Source organism: Sus scrofa, chromosome 14 (assembly GCF_000003025.6).
Source record: "Sus scrofa isolate TJ Tabasco breed Duroc chromosome 14, Sscrofa11.1, whole genome shotgun sequence".
Lineage (NCBI taxonomy): Eukaryota > Metazoa > Chordata > Mammalia > Artiodactyla > Suidae > Sus > Sus scrofa.
Window position 1 is genome coordinate 73,591,098 of NC_010456.5, and position 18,405 is coordinate 73,609,502.

At 51.9% G+C, this 18,405-nt stretch overlaps 1 protein-coding gene across 1 annotated transcript in view; it reads left to right on the top strand.

Annotated features, from left to right (window-relative positions):
• ADAMTS14 (ADAM metallopeptidase with thrombospondin type 1 motif 14) overlaps positions 1 to 18,405 on the top strand; it is a 92,100-nt gene that overhangs the window by 25,940 nt on the left and 47,755 nt on the right. The window contains 2 exon segments of the mRNA XM_013990433.2: positions 674 to 830; positions 6,787 to 6,977. Coding sequence (XP_013845887.2) covers positions 674 to 830; positions 6,787 to 6,977 — 348 coding nt within the window.

The following is an 18,405-nucleotide window of genomic DNA, read 5'->3' on the forward strand; positions in this document are numbered from 1 at the left end:
ACTCACACACATCGCCTTGTGTGTTTCATTGGTCCTGGTGACTATTGCCTTCATCGGGGCCTAATGACACATTGGCTGGGTTTGGCCAAGGTTATGTGTTTTTTTTTCCCCAAGGCCAACGTTTGATTTTTTTTTTTTTAAAGGGACCATTTTGATGCAGGTAAATTCTTTGATTAAAAACAGAGCATATACTCCTGGGGCACTGTCCCAGCTCATTTATTGTCAGCAAATGAGAGCTGCCCTTCCTGGCGTGTGTGCACATGTGCTTTGAATCTGAAATAATAGCGCTTTGTACTGAGCTGGGGGACTGGTGCCCAGCTTAGGGGTAATTAACCTTTACTGATAGGATTTTCCCCTCCCGTCTGCATGTAGGGAAAGGCAAGTCTATGGGACAGTGGTCTGGCTTTGAGGTGGGAGGTGGTGCTGTGATGTGTGTGCATAGTCATTGTGGCAGTGACACCCCCCCGCCCCGTAAGCACTGGGAGCCTTTGTTTAAATGAAATGTTACATGAACCTCCCTCTTCGGACACCCCCTCCCCTGCTGCACCCCAGGGCTCCCCGGGCCCCTCCAGGAAGAGCCTGTGCTCACGGGGTCACTCTCACCCGCACTGCCGTGTGTTCACGCCTCTTCTCTCTCCCCTCTTGGCTCCCACTCGCCGTGTCCGCGGTACAGGCGGGCCTCATCCGCACAGACAGCACCGACTACTTCATTGAGCCCCTGGAATGGGGGCAGCAGGAGATGGAGGCCAGCGGGAGGACACATGTGGTGTACCGCCGGGACGTCATCCAGCCGGCATGGACAGAGCCCCTCGGGGACCTTCACAATGAAGGTAGGCTGAGGGCGGGGCCTCCAGCTCTACCTCCATCCACACCTCCAGGTGTTTTTAGGTAACTTCTGGCCTGAGCTTCTCAACTCCTGGCCTCGGTCTTCCCATCTGTATAATGGGCCTGGGCTGTGTAGCCATGTTCCAGCAGAGAAAGCCCACTGGGTTTTAGGGCCTATTGTTGCAGGCTGGAGTTGGGGGCCAGAGGAGCAACTTGAGCCCCCTGAGCTGTGGTCCTTGGGACTCCCGAATCTCTGTGGGGCTCAACATTGCTGTGCAAGGCTATTTCTCCATCAAGGCAGATGGTTGAATGGCTGCAGTTAGCTTTTCCCCCTAAAAATCATTTTAACCCCTGGGAACCACAGGAAGAAGGTTCTTAGGGCACTTGTGGGGGAGCTGCCTGGGATCGGGGCGCCAGGGTCAGCTCTGTGTCCAACAGACCATTTTAAAATTGTACCTCTAACACTGTCTACTGTGTGACCCTAAGCAAGTTACTTAACATCTCTGAGCCTCATTTTGTAGTCTGTAAAGTAGGGGTAATGATTGTTACCTTTGAGGCTGTGTGTATTAGTTATAGTGTATGAGCAATCCAGCATGGGGCTGGGCACGTAGTTTGATGAATAGATGTTCTTATTATGGTCTTATTACGGTGACTACTGCCACGTACGGGGGAGAGCCCTTGTGGGGGCATTCCTGTACCCCAGCAGTACTTAGGACCCCTGGTTGAGCAAAGGAAGCGGTGGAGGACATGTGCTCTCCTGAGCCTGTGCCCACTTCATAGTCCGACTGAGCTTTGCCCCGAAGCCCCTTTGGCCAGGAGGATGTAAGACAGTCCTGGGTGGAATCTGGCTGTGAGTGATCCCACCCTCATGCCAGGGCCTTGGCGGGGTAGAGCCTAGCGTGAAGGAATGCCTGGAAACCAGTTGTCCCCACATTGAAATGCCGCCTTTAAAGCCCCAGCTGCTCTTCCCTGGTTGCGCGTAAGTGAGGCTGCACTTGTGTTATGATGGTGGAGAGCTCCGCTGGCCTGGGGTGAGGGGGGTGGTGAGAGGCCAGGCAGGGCCTTGCCGGCTGGGGAGGCTTTGGGGAGCAGGGTGAAGCCCCGCACCCATCCCTCCACCATGCCTGTAAAGAACAACAAGCCTCCCTTGGGCTCCATTTTATCTGAGGCCAATCATGAATCAAAAGACCATAAATCCCCCCTTTTGGGGACAGACCTTGAGGAAGGCGCACGCTAGGCCTGTGAGTCTGGGACCAACCTCAGAGTCTACTGGCCTGACTTTGGGGGGCGAGGGAGGCAGAAAGCCCTGAGCTCGGGTGGAGCTCAGGCCTGGATGCTGCTATGACTCCCCCTCAACAGGAAGATGAAGGTGAAAACCTGCAACTCACTTGCTGTGTTACTTTAAGGCTGGAAGTGGGTCTGAGCCCAGTCTGTGGAGTGTTTCTGGGTGTGTCTGACTCCCTTTACCATTTTTGGTTGAGATGAAAAGTTATACCTCACGGACCTTGGCCTTGGAGGCTGCGCCCTGAATGCTCCGCCCTGGATGCTCCCAAACTCCTAGTGCTGTCCTGTCCTTCTTCAACCCATGGTCCTGCTCTGTAGCCCCTTTCCCACTACCCAGGACCTGGATATCAATGGGCCATGTGTGCCCATGGCCAGCATTCTGGCTCCTCAGCTAGGGGCTGGAGCTGCCAGATACCAGGGCAGCTCATCCCTCCGGGGCAGTTGGCCAGGAGGGGGCTTCAGGCTGCTGCAACTGCAGCCACACTGGCTCCTTTAACCCACCGCACCAGCTGGGGATTGAACCGGCATCCTGGTGCTGCAGAGACGCACTGGTCCTGTTGATCCCAGTGGGAACTGATTTTTTTGGGTTTTTTTTTTTTAATTGAGAGAAAATCTACCATTTTAGCATGTACAATTACAATTCAGTTTTTTGCTTTACTATTTTTACAATTTCATGTGGCCATCAACAGTTAGCTAATTCTTTTTTTTTTTTTTGCCTTTTAGGGCCTCACCCACGGCATGTGGAGGTTCCCAGGCTAGGGATCGAATTAGAGCTACCACAGCAGGTCTACACCACAGCCACAGCCACTCGGGATCCAAGCCGCATCTGCAACCTACACCACAGCTCACAGCAATGCTGGATCCCTGACCCACTGAGCAAGGTCAGGGATTGAACCCGTATCCTCATGGATACTAGTCGGGCTTGTTTCCGCTGTGCCATGATGGGAACTCCCAGTTGTCTAATTCGAGAACATTTTGTCATTCCCATAAAAGACCTCATACCCATTACTTAGCTGTCACTCCCATTTCCCTTCCTCAGCCCCTTGCAATCACTAACATTCCTCCTCTCTCTAGAGCGTTGTCTCTCTGGACATCCCCTGTAGGTGGAATCATCCGGTCTCTGGGCTCTTGTGACTGGCTTACTTCCACTTAGCTCATGTGACTCATCCATGCCAAGCCTGTATCAGTAGTTCCCTCCTTTCTGTCTTTTTTTTTTTTTTTTTTTTTTAGGGCCACACCCGCAGCATATGGAGGTTCCCAGGCTAGGGGCCTATGCCACAGCCACAGCGATACCAGGTCTGAGCCGCATCTGCAACCTACACCACAGCTCATGGCAACACTGGATCCTTTACCCACTGAGCGAGGCCAGGGATTGAACCCACAACCTCAGGGTTCCTAGTTGGATTTGTTTCTGCTATACACGACGGGAACTCCAGTTCCCTCCTTTCTGTGGCAGGGTGATATTCCGTTCCATTCTACCACATTTTGTTTACTCATCTGTTGATGGACACTGGGGTTGTTTCCATTCTTTGGCTGTTGTGATAATGCTGCTGTGAATATCCACGCACAAGTTTTTGTGTGAACATGTGTTTTTGATTCTTTCCCATGCATACCTAGGAGTGGAATTGCTGGATCCTATGGTAACACTGTGTTTTTCGAAGCAGCTGCACCATCTTATATTCTCTTGGGGCCTCTTGGGTGGGCTCATTGAAAGCCTCCTGGTGGCCTACTGCCCCCACCCTCCCCGCTTGGAGGATCCCCTCTGTCTGGCCTGAAGGATGGGGAACGTCTCCAAAGTCTATGGCTGATGTCAGCAGGCCCTCCCCAGAGCCCCTCACTGTTTTTGTTGAGAGAAAAATCTGGGTGGGCCCTGTTAGGGTTTGATAATGGGGAGGGGCAGACCTGGCTTTGCATGCTGGCCTTTGGCCATGGACTTGCTATGCAACCTGAGATGAGTCGGGTAACCTCTCTGAGCCTCCCTTTGACAGGCCTGGCAGGGAGTGCTGTGATGGGTCAAGCTCCTTGTTTCACTTGCAGTGCTGACACCTCTGAGCACTGCTCTCTCGTGAGAAATGGCTGCTGTCATTCTACTCACTCCATGGAGAGAGTCCCTCCCCCCTCCCCCTTCCTGGGAGTCTTCTCCTGTCTCTCCCAGGAATTTTTTTTTTTTGCTTTTTAGGGCCACACCCACGGCATATGAAAGTTCCAAGGTCAAATCAGAGCTACAGCTGCTAGACTACACCACAACCACAGCAATACCAGATCTGAGCCGCGTCTGCAACCTACACTGCAGCTTACGCCAACGCCAGATGGTTAACCCTCTGAGTGGGGCCAGGGATTGACCTTGCATCCTCATGGATACTAGTCAGGTCTGCTACCGCTGAGCCACAACGGGAACTCCTCTCCCAGGACATTGTCACTGGGCTGTTAAACCCCCTGTTGACAGCAGAGTCACCAGGAGCTCTGGCGCAGTGTCACCTGTGGAGATGGAGGAGGCACCGGCCCCAGGGGTGGTAAGGTGGACACTGGCCTGAGCCCTGCTCACTGGGCTATGCATTGCTCAGAGGCCTGGCTGCCCATTACTGGTTTCTCCAATAGACCAGTGGCCACACATTTCCCAGCCCTTACACCTACCACTTTCCTTCCTTTGCTTTATAGCACAAAAGGAAGATAGAAACAGTAGCACTTGAGCCCGGTGTTTCTGTGTGGCCCGGTGCTCAGACTTCACGCCCCAAAGTACCCACGTGCATGGAGCCTTAGAGGCAGAACTTGGGTGCCTGTGGATTCTTCCCCAGGGCCCCCCACATTGTGGATGGTGTTGCCTCACCTTCACTCACAATGGATTCTGCAGGGGGAGCTCGCTATGCTCTGACCCCATGCTCTAGGAGCTGTGTCCCGATCTCCCTTCAGGCAGCTCAGATGTCCCCTCCTCCAGGAGCCTCCCCTAGTCCTGGTTTGGGTCTTGGCATGGAAGCCTGCCCAAGTCAGCCCTACTGTAGCCCTTGACATTAGTCTGGTGTTACCATCTGGTTTCTTAATGCACAAGGGAGGAGGGGTTCAAGGATGGGGCCCTGCCTTCATCGCCTGCCCACTATCCACCCTTCTAGTAAATGTGGCCCTTCCTACAGCCGCACCTCTGGATACATGCTGGGACTGTAGTGGTGGCGTCTTTAGAGCCTGAACCCCGGCCCGCTCTCTGTGGGTGGTGGCGGTGGTTCTGGATAACTATGGATAAGTGAATTCTTAGAAATCAGTGCAGTATCAGAGCTTCAGGATGGGATGGGCAGAAAAGCCATTGAGTGATATTTGAAGCTTTCTTGAGAGATCCCAGCCTACTATCCTGCTTTCTTAGCTCCCCCTATGGTGTTCTCCCGCACCCTCACTCACTGCCCTAACAAACTTGCCCCCATCCTTATTCAGGCTATGGTGTAAATGACTGATTACTGTTACTCAGAAAGGTAACACCTGAGCAGTTTAGATTGTCATGTTTCAAAGCATGGCTTTTTGATTCAGATAGATCTGGACACACTACTTTCTTTTTTTTGGGCTTTTTAGGGCCGCACCTGCAGTGTATGGATGTTCCCAGACTAGGGGTCCAATCCAAGCTACAGCTCCCAGCCTATGCCACAGCCACAGCAGAGCCAGATCCGAGCTGCATCTGTGACCTACACCACAGCTCATGGCAACACCAGATCCTTAACCCACTGAGTGAGGCCAGGAATTGAACCTGTGTCCTCACTGTTACTAGTCAGATTTGTTTCTGCTGAGTCATGACGGGAACTCCATGGACTCATTACTTTGAATCTTAGTTTGTCTGCCTGTACCACGGGACAATAACCTGATAGAGTTGTTGTAAGGAGTGGATTAGACTGGATTGGATTAGATTAGGGGTCAGCAAACTAAGGTCCAGGGATCAAATATGGGCTACCTCTTGTTTTTGTAAATAAAGCTTTATTGGGACCCAGACAAACCCACTGGTTCATGTACTGTCTGTAGCTGCTTTTAGGCTCCAGTGCTTGAATTGAAGAGCTCAGAGACCAGATGACCCACAAGCCTTAAACTAGTTATTATCTTGATCTTTACAGAAAAGTTTGACAACTCCTAGATTACATCATACAAGCTAATAAATGCTGGTTAAATAAATATTTTGCTTTCAGCCAAAAGGCCGAATCTGTGATGGTGAAATTTGGAGTTGCTGGCAGTGATCGGGAGGGCTGTGGGGACGTGAGGCATACTCCAGGGGCCCCTAAAACGCCCTGCCTGGGCCACGGCAACACCCCTGTTTGTTTCCTTTAAGATCTTCCCACCCACTGCCGCCTTTGATTTTTATGGCGCTCTTGTGGGGCAGGAGATCAAGGGGTATTCCTCCCTTCGTCACAGGAGGGGAGCAGAGCCTGGAGCAGCAGAGTGGCTTGGGCTGGGAACCCCAGGAGACAGGACCAGGTGGGACCTGGAACCAGGGCCACGTTGCGCCTTTCTGCTCCTCACTGCCTCTGAGACTCAGCCACGGCCTCACACCAGGGAAGGGGCTCGTGCCCACGCATTGCCTGGTCTGGTCCCCACCCTCATGCTGCAGGGAGAGGGGCACACGTGATGGGGCAAGTGACTCGGCGGCAGTGTCAGGGCCGCCGTCCCTTATGTGGCTTTGACGTTGGTCTCTTCCCTTCCTGGTTCCAGCCTTTGGCCTGGGCGACCTTTCCAACCTGCTGGGCCTGGTGGGGGATCGGCTGGGAGAAGCTGAGCGGAAGCGGCGACACGCCAAGACGGGCAGCTACAGCATCGAGGTGCTGCTGGCGGTGGACGACTCGGTGGTCCGCTTCCACGGCAGGGAGCATGTGCAGAACTACGTCCTCACGCTCATGAACATCGTGAGTGTCCCCAAGGCCTGGGCTGGGTGGGGCTGGGGCTGGGGTGGGGCCACCAGCACTGGGCTGATGGAAGACTTCTCCTGGGCCTGGTGCGTTCCTGGGGACTCAGGGAAGCCACTGCTTGCCCCTGGTCCAGCTGGACAGTGGGTTTTATTGTGAGATAGGCCTGAGCTGACCTGACATTGGTTCCTGGCCTCGCCTTGTCTCTGCTGGGTCTGCCTGTGCTCAGGTGCCTACAGGCAAACTGGGGCCCACAGACAGTGAGTTCTGGGTTTGGACACATTCAGAGCCTGGATTAGGCATGGCTGGGGTCTCACTTGCCTTAAAATTGAAGGGACTACTCTCAGATTCGTCACCTGGGGAAAATGCCCAATCCCAGGATGGGGAGACTGGCCTGTGAGCTGGCAGTCTGCTGGGAGGAGATCGGAGGCCCCAGGGTGGGCCTTGGGTATTCACAGGAATCAGACAGGCAGGGAAAAATGAGAGTCACGGGCAAATTTAGAGACTGGTGAAGCATAGAGGCCATGACCTATCCAAAGTGGGTGGCTGCTACTCAGCTGCTACTGGAGGGTCTAGTGCAGAGATGCAAGTTTTTCAAGAAAAGTCAGAAATGCTGATATTTTTATTTAAAAAAAACCTTCTATATGATAAATTTAAATGGATGTATCTAAGTAAAACTCCCAATTTTTAAAAATGCTAAAAAAAAAAAAAAAAACCCAGAAAACAACAAAACAAAACACTGCGGAGATTCCTTCGTGGCTCAGCAGGTTAAGGATCCAGCATTGTCACTGCTGTGGCTCTGGGTACAGCTGTGGTGCGGGTCCCATCCCTGGCCTGAGAACAGCATGTTGAAGGCATGGCCAAAAGAAACAACCCCCCACCCCCCTAAGTGTGATGCTGAATAAAACCTATATACATGCCACACTGGTCTCTGAGCTACAGATGGGCACCTCTGAGCTAAAGGGGCAGAAACGAGGGAGAAAAGAGAGGAGGGTGAAAGCATCAGAGGTAAGGCTCTGCCCTGTTTCTCTTCTGGCAAGAGGACTTTGTCAGAGGTGCCTGTGGCTGTGGCTCTGGGGGGTGGGGACCCATCTGGGTGCAAGTGGGGCACATGGTGGAATTTGCTTGGGCCACGCCTGAATGCTGGGGAAATGGGGCAGGACCCCAGGGGCTCCTCTACTAAGCCGGGTGGAGGTAGGACATGGGGGCCAGGCTCCAGCTCAGCATACCGAGGTGGTTTGGGGTCCAGGCAGGAGGAGGCAAGCCACAAAATGGGTCAGCAAATGCCACATCATAACAGGGCAGGGCCTTCACCTCTGAGTCTGCAGGTGATCCAGCTCAACAGCTCGTCATAAACATTCATCTGAAACATCAGAACTGAGAAGGAAAACGCACACACTCACACACACACATGCCCGACAGGGCCACTTTAGAAAGCCAAGGTTTCCAGCCCTGTACGGGCCTGGCCTTAAGGTTAGGGCCCTCTGACCTGAGGCCTGTAAGAAGGTTGTCTGGCTGCATTCTCTTGAAGACCAAAAGATGACTGCAGGTGGGCCAGACTGGGATAGGATCAGCTTACACTCAGTCTAACATAGAAGCTTCTGGGAGGCTGTATTGGACATGCAACCAATCACAATGATCACAGTACTGCATGGAGAGAAATGTTAGTGGATTGGCCAAGTGCATGGGCTTTGAAATCACACAATCTGGCTCTGCCCCCCTTCCTGTCTTTTACTAACAAGACAAGCTACTAACTCTCTTGGATGTCCCTTTCTCCACTCTTAAAACAGCATTACTGGAGTTCCCTTGGTGGTGCAGTGGTTAACAAATCCGACTAGGAACCATGAGGTTGTGTGTTCGTTCCCTGGCATCGCTCAGTGGGTTAAGGATTCTGCATCGCCGTGAGCTGCGGTGTGGGTCGCAGATGCGGCTCGGATCCCAAGTTGCTGTGGCTCTGGCATAGGCCTGTGGCTGCAGCTCCGATTAGACTCCTAGCCTGGGAACCTCCATATGCCACGGGTGCAGTCATAGAAAGACCAAAACAAAACAACAACAACAACAAAAAACCCCAGCATTACTAATACTTACCATGCAAGGATTCCAGGAGATTAAATAAGGCATTCAGCACATAACAGGTTACCTCGCATAACATAAGCCCTCAATAAGTGGTAGTTGATGATAATATGACTTTCATGAGTGCAGCGCTAACACATTTCTGGGAACTAAACAGTTGATGAGCCGAAGTGTCAACTTCACAGTCATGGTGATCCCCCTGGAAACATTTGTAGGATGCTGCCTGTGCTTTCTGGGGTCCATGATCCAGCCACATGGAAGGTGAGGTGGCTGCTAAGAGGGCATGCAGCCAGCTCCTTGTTGGCTGTGTGACCTCAGGCAGGGGACCAGCATTCTTTGGACTCTGCAGCTTGCAAATGATGGAAATCCAACTCAAACTAGATTAATTTTAAAAAAGGGCTAGAAAGCTGTGCCAGACTGTGAGAAGGACAATATGGAGCTGGTTGTAAGTGTCACTGGTATTATAGGCTCCATATTTGGGTTCCCTTCTTTCTGTGTGACATCCTAATTCTCTCTAGGCAACTTCTCTACAAAATAGATTCTGGCCATTAGCATCATGAAACTGACTCTTATCCCTGTAGCTCCATGGCCAAAGACAAAAGAAGTTTCCCTTCCAGTTCCGAGGCAAAAAGTCCCAGGCAGGACTCTGATTGGTCTAAGTTTGGGTCACATGATCACTCTTTAGGCAATCACTATTAGGGTTTCCCAAAGGAGGAGAGGGACTTGATGCAGGCATGACCACTGGAGAAGTTGTCCCGAGCTCACCAGACACCCCAGTTTGTGTCTATTATAACATTTAATCCCCAAGAGCCACCATTTTTTTTTCTTTTGTCTTTTTAGGGTCACACCTGCAGCACTGGGAGGTTCCCAGGCTAGGGTCTAATTGGAGCACAGTCACAGCAATGCCAGATCTGAGCTGCATCTTTGACCTACACCACAGCTCATAGCAATGCCAGATCCGTAACCCACTGAGTGAGGCCAGGGGTCAAACCTACATCCTCATGGATACTAGTCAGATTAGTTTCTGTGGAGCCATGATGAGAACTCCCATTGTTTTTAATAATAGTATCTGCTCTTAGGTTTGTTGTGAAGATTGAATATGTGTAAAGTATTTAGCTCATGCCTGGCACATAGGAAATTCTCAAGCAGTGTGTTCCGCCATCTTAGAGCTATAGTGTCTTTGTATGTGTGTTTAAGTGGTTCTTTGTCCAAGTCTCCTTGAGAGGGAAGACTTCATCTTAGACTTTTTTGAACCCCAACAGCATACAGCATCGGCATCTAGTCCAGTGCCTGATAGGTGATTGTTAAAATGTGGAAGCAAATGATGTCAATGGGAGAAGAAGGGAGCAGCATGGAAAAGGGGAAGAATGCAGATTTCTGTCTGCAAGGCCAGCATTAAGAAAAGGGCGGCGGGGGGGGGGGGGGAGTTCCCGTTGTGGCTCAGTGGTTAACAAATCCGACTAGGAACCATGAGGTTGCAGGTTCGATCCTTGGCCTTACTCAGTGGGTTAAGGATCTGGCGTTGCCGTGAGCTGTGGTATAGGTTGCAGACGTGGCTCAGACCCCGTGTTTCTGTGGCTCTGGCACAGGCTGGCAGCTACAGTTCTGATTTGACCCCTAGCCTGGGAACCTCCATATGCCGAGGGAGTGGCCCAAGAAATGGCAAAAAGACAAAAAAAAAAAAAGAAAAGAAAAGGGCAGGGGGCAGTTCCCCTCATGGCTCAGCAGTAACAAACCCGACTAGTATCCATGAGGATGCCAGTTCGATTCCTGGCCTTGTTCAGTGGGTGAAGGATCCAGCGTTGCTGTGAGCTGTGGTGTAGGTCGCAGACGGGGCTGGCATCTGCTATTGCTGTGGCTATGGTGTAGGCCGGTAGCTGTAGCTCTAATTCAACCCCTAGCCTAGACATTTCCATATGCCTTGGGTGAAGCCCTAAAAAGACAGAAAAAAATAAAAAAATAGAAAAGGGCAGGGGTAGAAATTGCCTCCGATTACAGGAGCCCCAGGAGGGGTGCCAGGAAGACTGCCCTTTGCCACCTCTTTGTTTGGATACTAATTCCTCTATCCCTGAGGTAGCTTGTGGTTTGTGACTCAAAGAACAAAGGCTACCAAGAGAGGCTGTCTGAGCAAGAGGTGGGGGGAAGGAGGATGACTTTGAACATGAACACGCCCACCTCAGTGGAGCACTTGACCACCCACCCAGACTCTGTAAAGTGCTAGCCCCACCTAAGACCACACAGCTGAGTACTAATCCCATTAGTGGGAGAGCCAGCAGGTGGAGAACAGGAGGGGAATCTAGAAGGGGACAGGGGGCAGGGGAGACCTTTGGAGGGTCCTGGATCCTGAAGACCCCAGGCGTGTGAGCCAGGCTCTAGTCACATCCCCAGAATCCTTCAGTTTGCTAAAAGGTAATTTTTAGAAAAAGATAAAACCATGACTCTCATACAGAAATAAAAATGGGCGTTGTGTTAAAGATTTTATTCTACTCATTAATCAGTGAGGAAGCAGCCGGATGTTAGAACCCATTCAAGAGAGCACCCCTCAAAGAACAGAAACGTTCGTAGATCAGGATTTTTTTTTTTTTTTTTTGTCTTTTTGCCATTTCTTGGGCTGCTCCCGCAGCATATGGAGGTTCCCAGGCTAGGGGTCCAATCAGAGCCGTAGCTGCCGGCCTATGCCAGAGCCACAGCAATGCTGGATCCGAGCCGCGTCTGCAGCCTACACCACAGCTCACGGCAATGCCGGATCGTTAACCCACTGAGCAAGGGCAGGGACCAAACCCGCAGCCTCATGGTTCCCAGTCGGATTCGCCAACCACTGCGCCACGACGGGAACTCCAGGATCAGGAATATTGAAATGAATGTGCACATAGAGACAAAATTGGCTTTTTCACAAGATGGAAGGGGAAACAGAATCATCTGTAGACAGAGCTTTGCATTGCTATCAATTACCTAGCAATGCTCTCCATTGTAAAGCAGCTTCCGTAGCATCAGATTCAGATAAGGCCAACAGGTGTGCTGTGGACAATGCATCGTTTCCATGGAAGTACACATTTTTATTCCCTGAGTTTGGGGCCTGTGCTGGGTCCCAGGTAGAGAGCCCTTTCCAAGGGTGGCAGGGAGTCTGGTGGCCCATCTGGCTTATGGACTGCATCCTTGCTCCTGGAGCTAGAGGGGTGACAGCTTCACCTGGGACACAAGGACACATCCTGGATTCTGACTGTGTGACAGGACTAAGCAACGAAAGGGCGGGGGACCCTCCCTGCCCTGCCCCCCACCCCATCCCTTCCCAGGAGCTGACCTGCCACTCACCTCTTTCCTTCTGGATTCTGGCTTAGGGGGTGGGGGTGGGATGTAGAGAAAAGGCCTAGGGATGCGAGTCCTTGAGCGTGGGTAGTCTGAGGAAGACCATGGAACTCTTTCTTGGGCCATATACTCCATCTTTCTCGGATCTTTCAGAGAAAGCCTCCCATCTGGGAACCTTCACTGAGGCTTGTGTTGCTCAGCTTCTCCTTAAATGTCTCTTGGTTGGACTGAAATGTGAGTAGGGTATCATCCGGTTCTAGAAGGGTGGAACAGACTTCCTGGAGCCCCACTCCCCAGCTGGCCTCACCCCTAGTCTTAGTTCTCAATCATTTGTTCAATGCCAGGTACCACACCGCCTCAGCGGGCCCTCCCCTGTGCTAGGCATTTGGCAGCATGGGGCAGGATGTGAGTCAGGGCTCTTCTGGTGGCGAGTAACAGAGACCCGACTCACACTAGCCTAAGGCAAAGAAGGGATTTATTGGAAGGAGGCTGTGGACTAGGGTACCCACAGGGACCACAGGGACTAGAGCTGTATGTCCGTTGGGATGCTCTCTCTCCTCTCTTTCTCCTCCATGCTTGTCCGCCTGGTACTATACACTAACAGAAGCCAGACTTTCTCTCTTTCTTTCCATGGCAGGAAGGAGGACCACTGGCAACCCCAGATTCCCACACTTCCTGCTTCTAGGACCCAAAGGCAAAGAGATCCTCTCTTCCCTCCTAGGGAGGAGTGGCTTGGATTGAGCCACATGGTCATGCTGCACTAATTGCTGTGACTGGCAGTTGGCTTGGGCCCCCCAGGTGGCATCCACCGCTGTGTGTGCAGCCAGGTGGGATGGTATCTGTTCCTAGAAGTCAAGCAGTGACGCATGCAGACGAAAGGATAGCTTCCAAGGTGGAGGGCTCAGAAGGAGTGGAACATGTATGCAGTCCCTACCTGCAGAGCACTTATGCTGTTGTGTGTCCATAAACGATTGCAAATTTCATCATTTTTTAAATCATTAGAATCATTTTTGAGCAACCACCAGAAGCCAGACTCTTTATAAATAAATGAGACCTCATTTGCTGAAGTCTCCCCATCACCCTGTGAGAAGTCTGAGTCTCCCCGATGTCCTCACACAGAGACGGGGCTGCAGAGAGCCGGCTGCAACTCGTTGGTCTCCCATCTGCTCGGGTATGAGGCTGAGATCCGAGTGCTACTCTGTTGACTTCAGAGCCACCCTCTTCCCACGGCCTCCCATGGTCTGTAGCTTCATCCAGGTAGTGCCATCCATGGCTGGTGAGTTAGGAGTCAAGAAAGAAAAAAATCGCTTTTCCTCCACCCTCTTGGGTTGGGTGTCTCGGGAGGTGAGGTTTAAGCTGACAAAAAACAGAGTAACAAGAGAGAAAAGAAGTTTATTTGCATGTGCAACGTCCCTATTTGTGCAAATGCTCAGTGATGAGTAACTCAAAGGGGTAGTTAGAAATTGGGGCCTATAGCAGTTCCCGTCGTGGCTCAGTGGTTAATGAATCCGACTAGGAACCATGAGGTTGTAGGTTCGATCCCTGGCCTCGCTCAGTGGTTTAAGGATCTGGCATTGCCGTGAGCTGTGGTGTAGGTCGCAGATGCAGTTCGGATCCCACATTGCTGTGGCCCTGGCGTAGGCTGGCAGCTACAGCTCCGACTGGACCCCTAGCTGGGAACCTCCATGTGCCGCGAGTGTGACCCTATAAAGCAAAAAGAAGAAAAAGAAATTGGGGCCTATATACCTAACTTAATAAAGGAAAGCAGGGAGAAGGGGCTCTGCGGGAAGGGCAAATAGGTTTATTTAGGAAAGTTAATGGGTCTTAGGAGAATAAGTGGGAAATTAGAAAGTTTGTGATAATATATGTTTATGCAGGTGCAAATGGACTTTCTGTCTTTTTTTTTTTTTTTTTTTTTGATGGCCATGAGGTTGCCCTGGGGAGGGGATTTATTCATTTCCTAGAAGTTGATACTTTGTCAGATGCGGAAATTTCTGAGACAGTTTCTTTCTGCATCTGTTGAATCTCAAATGTCTTCAGCTTAAAATAATATTTATACCAACTCTGCAGTTCTGAGTGGGTCCCCACACAGTCCGGAAATGGGAGCTCAGGAGTGACCCCAGGAAGTGAGTGGTTGTATATGTGTGTGTCCTGGATGGACCACGACCCTGTGCCAGTCCCTGAGGTCTCCTTTTGGGGGTGGGAACCCACATGTTGTGGGTTCTGGGCCGCTGAGTGTCCTTGGCAAGGCCCCCACCAAACCCACAGTCTGGTCTAGTCTGAGCTCCTCTAGAGAGGAGTCTGAGAAGGTCGCTTGAGTGACCTGGGGGGTTGAGGGGGCTCTTTGGGGCCACGGCGAAGGTGAAACCCACTTGCGAGGTGTAGATTTGAAGCAGCGAAGTTAGGATGGCGATGGGAGAGTCCACAGGAATTCGATCCCCGTACAGGATTTGGGGGCTTCCCTTAGGAACTGGAAGAGATCTTTAGATGGATCATATGAGGAGATATTTCTTTCCATCGAGCAAAATATACCTTGGAACCTTGGTGTTGCACAGGCTTGCCCAGGCTGAAGGGTGACTAGCTCAGAGGGTCTAATTCAATCCCTCAGCTCTGGAGCTGTAAGGGACTGTGCTGGTGGCGGGGAGTGGGAAGGAAGTTCCACTGAGTTCTACAGTTCACAATGCAGAAGCTGCCCCCACTCCTGGCCCTGAACTTCACTATAGGAGGAGGGTAAACCAGTGACCTGTTTCAGCTCTCTGGACCTCTGAGCCACACCTCATGGCCTTGGCCAGGGAACTCTTTAGTGTCTGTCTTTCTCTTCTTCTTTTTTTTTTTTTTTCCAGTCTTTTGCCTTTTTCTAGGGCCGCTCCTGTGGCATATGGAGGTTCCCAGGCTAGGGGTCGAATTGGAGCTGTAGCCGCCAGCCTACGCCAGAGCTACAGGAATGCCAGATCCGAGCCGCGTCTGCAGACTACACCACAGCTCACGGCAACGCTGAATCCCTAACCCACTGATCAAGGCCAGGGATCGAACCCACCACCTCATGGTTCCTAGTCAGATTCGTTAACCACTGCGCCACGACGGAACTCCTTCAGTGTCTGTCTTCTGAGGAGTGGGCCGGGAGCCCTGCTTAGGAGGCTCATTTCCATTGTCTTGGTTTCATCTTCCTTTGGACGACCCATCAGCAGGGAGGTGAGGAGGAGAGTTACTGTCTTCTCAGAGGTTCCAGAGGGCTGTATGAGGCTGGTTCCTTGCTCGCCGTGGCCTTACTCTTGTGGGTGTGGGGACAGCGGGGCTGGGGGTGTGTGAGGGGTTCCCGGGGGCTCTTTCTTCACGGGGGAGAGGGGCTCACGGCACTGAGATGGGCCATGCCTAAGGAGCTGCTGCCTTGCAAGCCTGCAGCTGCCACAGGGGGAAGAGGAGCTGCGGGGTTCTGGGTGCAGAGGACACCAGCCAGAGTGCCACCTGGGGACAGCCTTTCCTCCCAGGGACCAACAGCTCATCCTGCCCATGTATGGGAGCTTTTATTTGGCAAGGATGCTTGAAGCACTCATTCCCTTAGGGATTTCACGAAGCCGGTGAAAAGAGTGTCCCTTTGCTCTCCCCTTGCGGCGCCTCCCTGCCTGCCACCCTTTCTTATCCTGATTTCCGGGGCCAGGGCTGACCTGGCAGGATCAGAGAGAGATCTGGAGAGAGATCTGGTTCCCAGGATGGATGGTTGCATTGTGCTTGCCCAAGGAGGAGGGGGCGGAGCGTCTGTGGATGGTGCCTTGCTGCAGCTGTCAGGCAGCTGTGAGAATGACTCAGGGGCTTCGTGCCTCTCCCTTTCCTTTTGCATGAACCTGGGGACATGCTCTAAATATTCATGCAGCTCCAGATGGCAGGCCAGGACTGCCCCTCAGCAACCCCCCCGCCCCACCACAGGCTGCACGGCCCTGGAGGGGCTTGGCTTTCCCTTGTGCCTCCGTTTTCCCATCTGTACTGGGTCCCTTTCCTTAAGGCTGCTTTAGATCTCATGGCTGGGGAACCATTTGGAACATATGAGGCAGTTTCCTGCACTGAGTGAGTCCCTAGTGTGTACCTAGTATGACAGACAGACTTTTGTTGCAGGGAGGGGCCTGGCGTGGTGCAGACCAAGCATGGTGGCTGAGAGGCAGCAGAGCCGGGTGTGCAGGGGTTGGGGTGGGTGATAGAGGCCTGTAGAGAACTCCCAGGAGTTTAGCTGTGGCAGAATGGTCCAGCCTGAAGTAGCTTGGCCTCTGGAATACAGAGAATGCAAGAAGAACAGTGCCTGATGGTGACACCAAGGTGGATTTAGGGCAGGAGAAGACGGATGCCAGAGGCCAGCTGAGGCCGTGATGGGGCAGCAGAAACACCCAAGACAGGGGGACTTCAAACCCTCTTGGGTATCTCAAATATCACACTGTTGTTCCTGTACTTACCATGTGTCAGGCACAGACCCGAACGCTTTACCAGCAGGCTCCTTGAATCCTTTTTGCTGCCTTATGTGGGCGATGTTCTGCGGCTATGAGAAGCTAGGTGACTTGCTCCGAATCTAAATCGCTAACAAGTGGCAGAGCTGGGATTTGAACTCCTATCTGTCTGATTGCAAAGCTTCCGCTTTCCTTCCACTGCTACTGTTGCAGAGCTTGAGGCTAGAGAAGGAAGGTCCCCAAGCTCCCAGCCTGGCAGCTGGGAAAAACGCTGCCCCTTCACAGAAGGAGCCTCTTCCTGAGATGTAGCTCCCTCCACAGTCAGGATCCTGAAGCGTTTCCTCTGGGTGTGTGTCCTGCTCTTGGCTCCTGGCGGTTGGGGGTCCTGCCTGTGGTGCTGTCAGGGGCCGTCTCCTTGCCCAGGGTGACGCTCAATCCTCTCTGGGGAGAAACTCCCTTGGATGTAAGAGTTCGTGGATCCTTCTCGGGCTTGACACCAGAGCAGAGGGAGTGGAGGAGAGCAGAAGGGGCCCTGGCACAGGTCCTCTCCAAGCCCGTCTGCAGCCAGACCCCTCTGGGCATCCTGCCTGTCTGAGCAATAGGCCCCTTGGTCATGCTGCCCCTTAGCCTGCCCCACCTGGCTGACACTACAAAGGTGTTGGGTGTGGTTGCCATGGAGACCTTGGCTGGTGTCTCTGCAAGGGTCCTGCCAGCTCAGACCCACCTCAGGGCCCCTTTCTGAGCACCATGGCCGCTCAGATGCCCTGCTTGCCCTGCTTGGTGCCCCTCTTGACATAGGAGGTTTGGGTGTGGACAACTCTTAGACCAGGACCTTGGTGGCCTCAGCCTGGGACAGTGACATTCTGTTGACACTAAACACATGTTAGATATCGATCCTAATGGCAGGTTTGGAACACGCAAAAGCTGCTTTCCTGCTAACAGAGCGTGTTGCTCTGACAGATCTCTTCCTTCTGGGAGTAAGTGAGCAGCTCAACCTCCCGGCTCCCCAAAAAGATGCAAAGCCCCACCCCTCCGCTCTTTTTGGTCCTTTCTCTTATTTTGTCTCCCCATCCAGAAACTTCCCACTGCTTTTATAGCACTGAGACACCAATCCTCCAGAAAGGAAAAGCAAAAATTCATCTAATGTAAGGTTATGGTTTTTTTGTTTTTTGTTTTTTTTTTTTTTGCTTTCATTAAAAAAAAAATGAAAGTGTAATTGATTTACAGTGTTGTGCCAGTTTCTGCAGTACAGCAAAGTAACCCCGTCATACATACATATACATTCTTTTTCTCATCTTATCTTCCATCATGTGCTGTCCCAAGAGATTAGATATAGTTCCCTGTGCTGTACAGTAGGACTTCATTGCTAATGGTTTGCATCTACTAACCCCAAACTCCCAGTCCATCCTCTCCCTCTTGGCAACCACAGGTCTGTTCTCTATGTCTGTGAGTGTGTTTCTCTTTTGTAGTTAGGTTTATTTGTGCCATATTTTAGATTCCACATCTAAGTGATATCATATGGTGTTTGTCTTTCTCTTTCTGACTGACTTCACTTAGCATGAGAATCTCTAGTTGGCATCCATGTTGCTGCAAATGGCATTATTGCATTCTTTTCT